The sequence below is a fragment of the Eptatretus burgeri genome, chromosome 11, assembly GCF_056783735.1.
Source record: "Eptatretus burgeri isolate ZD-2024b chromosome 11, Ebu_testis_v1, whole genome shotgun sequence".
In the NCBI taxonomy this organism is placed as follows: domain Eukaryota; kingdom Metazoa; phylum Chordata; class Myxini; order Myxiniformes; family Myxinidae; genus Eptatretus; species Eptatretus burgeri.
This window is the reverse complement of record NC_140971.1, coordinates 68,233,820-68,237,916: the sequence shown is the minus strand read 5'-3', so window position 1 is coordinate 68,237,916 and position 4,097 is coordinate 68,233,820. Positions and strand designations below refer to the sequence as shown.

Here is a 4,097-nt window from a genome sequence, read left to right as displayed (position 1 = left end):
CCGTCATCACCATTTCTCTCAGGACAGTGTCATAGGCTTTCTCCAGGTCCACAAATCCCAATGCAATCTCACCTTGCACCTCCAACCTCTTCTTCGCAAGCTGTCTCAAGGCGAACATCCCATCTGTCATCCCCCAACCCTTTCTAAACCCCTGTTGCTCTTCTCTGATCTCCATCTCCACACTTCTCCTTATTCTCCCATCTGGAATCCTCTCCAGCACCTTCATTACATAACTTAGGAGCGTAATGCCCCTGTACTTCCCCTGATGTTGAACATAACCCTTCCCCCTCCATATCGGCACAATTAACCCTGTCTTCCAACCCTCCGGAATTGAACCCTCACTCATAGATATATTCAACAGCCTCTTCGGTCAACTGACTCCGACTTTTTCCACTGCAATTACCATCTCTGTACACACCTCATCAATGCCTGGTGCTCTTCGCTTCTTCATCCTTTTCAATGCCGTATACACTTCCTCCTCTGTGATCTGCACCAACTCCATCTCTGATTTTATATATATATATAAATATATATATATATAAATATATATATATATATAAATATATATATATACACATATATACATACACATATATACATATATATATACATATATACATATATATATATATATATATATATATATATATATATATATATACATATATATATATATATATATATATATATATATATATATATATATATATATATATATATATATATATATATATATATATATATATATATATATATATATATATATATATATATATATATATATATATATATATATCCTGGTGTTGGCGCAGTGGTTAGGGCAGCGGCTTGGGATCCAAGAGGTCCTGAGTTCAAGCCCCGTAGAGCCACTGAATTAATACACCAGGGGGTTGACTCAGCCTGTCATCCTTCCGAGGTCGGCGAAATGAGTACCAGTATACTGGGCCGGTGTATACCCCGGTTAAAAAATAGGTGTACCATATCCCTGTGTCGTAAGAGGCGACCAGGGTTGCGTCAGGAAGGGCATCCGGCGTAAAACATGTGCCAAATCACTATGCGGATCACACGGATGATCCACTGTGGCGACCTCTAACGGGAGCAGCCGAAGAAGAAGATATATATATATAGATATATATATATATATATATATATATATATATATATATATATATATATATATATATATATATATATATATAACTATCTCACACACACAACTATAGAATGCTGTTGCCAATTCACTGATATAAAAGTGCAGGTGTGCCCAATCAATGACGTTATAGTACTCACGAGCCTAGAACAGCAACCTGCTGCCCACTCTGTGCCAACAAACAAGCGCGAAGCATGATATTCCAAACGAGATGGTTGGTGCTGGGGGTTGCACTCGTACATCTGACGGGACTTGTCAAAGCCCTTGGTAATAAGAATCAAAGCGAGAGTGGATTATATATTATACAGCGAGTGATATTATTTTTGGGGTGTGATCAGCTAACAAAGTGAAAATCTGGACACATTACAAGTGATGTAGAGCATTGATTTAGTAACAGAGAGCTTTTAAAGAGCTGAGCCATGCCAGGGTGCAAAGATCTCTGGATCTCGTCTTCCATCCGTCTACTGATTGCCTGTAATTGGCGGCGAGTATGGAGCCGTTGTGGGGGAGGGGAGGTTATGGGCCATTTCCCTGCAAAGGTGCCGCGGGCACATCTCGGGGAGGGGGGGGGGTCTCTTGTGGCACTAATGGTGCGTGAGCGTCTATTTTTAGCGCTCCTGGTCTCCAACCTAAGATCATCTGCAAAAGGCGTGTCTGCACCGAGCAATGACCTTGGTACATGTAACTGTGAACAGGAGGTGACCTGGAATGCGTTTTTCCCCTTCTTCTCAAAGTCAGGGCCAATGTTACAAATGGTTATTCAGCTCTTTTCTCCAAGCGGAAAACATTCCATGCACATTCTGCTCTGACCCCTGGTCTCTCCCTCTTCTGGGGTGGGGGTGGGGGGTATGTGCTGACACCACCACCAGAAAACATGTCATAAGGCAACACTTTGTTTATTGGACGTTAGCATAAAACTACTGCATTGAATATGAAATAAATATTGTGCATAGATATAATTTGTTGTACATTCTGGGAGGTCTTCGGTTATACGAGTATCATTCCCTGATCTGCTATGTTAGGGGGTCACAGTCTAAACCATCTCTGCGGATGTGCTACCTTGCACACCATGTTCAAAAAGAAAATGCTTCCAATTGAGGAGTACACCTCCTTTCTGATGACCCCCCACCCCCATCTGAAAAGACGGGCCACCCTGTTGAACCCATTGTTCCTCTGGGGTCCGCTCACCAGACCCACGTCTCTTTGCAGAGTGCCGCCGAGCCCTGATCCGTGCTTCCCTTTCTGTGACCCCATGGCTCACATTGTGCAGCTGGAAGGCGAGAAGAGTGAGAACGGCCAGGGTCACGAGAGTCGCATACCAGGCACAGGCGAACACCAGTGCAGAGCTGTGAGTGATGGGAAAAGAACGGTAAATGAAGGTGAAGGTCAACAGGTGGACCATCATTGTCCACCTCAGGCACATTTTGTGGCACGAATATTGAAATGAAACTTTCGGAATCATTTTGGCTTTAGATTAAAACAAAAATCCTCTTCCCCACAGTATCAAATATCTTGCAGGAAAAGTCAAGATCTGTCATGAAAGAAGTAAACAAAGGTAGTGATGGGTGTGTTCAGCACACATTATAAACTGATGCTGAATTGGCTGTTAATGCTCTCTGTTTGCAAAGCTCAAAATGAAATTTTACAAACTATTCATTACTTCCTTCTAATCCCCCTTAGCCTCCTCCATTTCCCCTTATCTCATAAATACAAATGATTAACATTTGCAAAATTAGGGATGGAAAGGTACTTCATTAAATGTTGGGATTTTTTTGGATGAGCCTTCATTTGAAAGCAGATTATTCACAAACTTTTAACACCTCTGCGTAATCTCGAACAATATCTACTTCAAAATGTAGCTTTTCCAGTAAATACGTGGTGGCACCTGGCATCTTGATAGACCCCTGGGCAGTAAAACATCGATAAGGGCAAGATGTTTTGGGGGCAGATGCACGAGAAGGCCACGTGCAGGCCGTATGTTGCTGTGAGCAGGAAAAAAACGATTGTGAGCAAGAACCAGCGGTGATTCGACTCACCGATGCAGCTGTCAATCCTGCCAGGGTTAGAGTGTCAGGCAATGCTGGTGTTCCAATGAGACATTTAAATGTCATGCAAAGGATTTTGGTATCTTACCTCCAATAAATATTGAGCCTTACCAAACACAGTGATGATCCAATCGGCGTACGCACCTGCCGCACAGGCGACAGTGAGCGGAACGTGGAGGACGCAAGACTTCACAGAACTCACACCAGCTCCAGCCTTGGACATCATGCCAATCCCGTGACACCACACCATTCCTGGGCAATGCATTGCTTTTCTCATCTACTCCACGAGTCCCAGCAGTGGCTCTACCACTTGTAAATGGTGTTTTGACTACAAATGAGTGGGGTCCATTCTTGCCCATCATTGACACATAGCCTGGGTCGCGACGTGTGCGGGCCAGTCCTCCGAGAGTGGTGGCGACACCAGCGGTGATGGCTGCCAGCTGCCCATTCCCAACTGCATGCCGAGCCCACAGCTGTGTGAGAAACACCCCATAGAGGTATCCTAGAGAGCTGAGACCCAGTGCGAGGAAGAACAGGGAGCGGTTTTTACGGCGGTGTGTGAGGTAGTAGTACCAAAGTAGAGCCGGCGGTGTGGAGACAAGCGTCAAAATGGTCAAGGCCGGGTGCACAGAGGCAAGGCGCAGTAATGGCGGAAGTAGCAGCACTGGAGGAGTGACAGAGATGTCGATGCGGCGTGCACCACCATGGAGCCAGGGCACTCGCAGGCGGTCTGCCACAGTCTCAGCAACAACGCGCAGGGATCCAGGCTTCAAGGCTTTGCATCGGAGCAGACTGTGGAGCACAACAATGTTATTATCCATCATGATCATTATCCACATTGGATACAACATGATCAATCATTTGGCATATTTATAGACTTCCTGCAAATATGACATCTCATT

General features: G+C 44.4%; 1 protein-coding gene across 3 annotated transcripts in view; it reads right to left on the bottom strand.

Annotated features, from left to right (window-relative positions):
• Nucleotides 1–2,030: 2,030 nt before the first annotated feature.
• The window catches only part of ZDHHC23 (zDHHC palmitoyltransferase 23), a 20,210-nt gene continuing 18,143 nt past the window's right edge, over nt 2,031–4,097 (bottom strand). For 2 of the 3 annotated variants that reach the window (XM_085846770.1, XM_085846767.1), the window contains exons 3-5: nt 3,307–3,987; nt 3,036–3,203; nt 2,031–2,496 (exon numbers count right to left, since the gene is read on the bottom strand). In XM_085846770.1, the coding sequence (XP_085702896.1) occupies nt 2,184–2,496; nt 3,036–3,203; nt 3,307–3,987 (1,162 nt within the window). In that variant the 3' untranslated portion in view covers nt 2,031–2,183. The remainder of the gene's footprint in view (nt 2,497–3,035; nt 3,204–3,306; nt 3,988–4,097) is intronic. The other variant, XM_085846771.1, reaches the window with a different exon arrangement.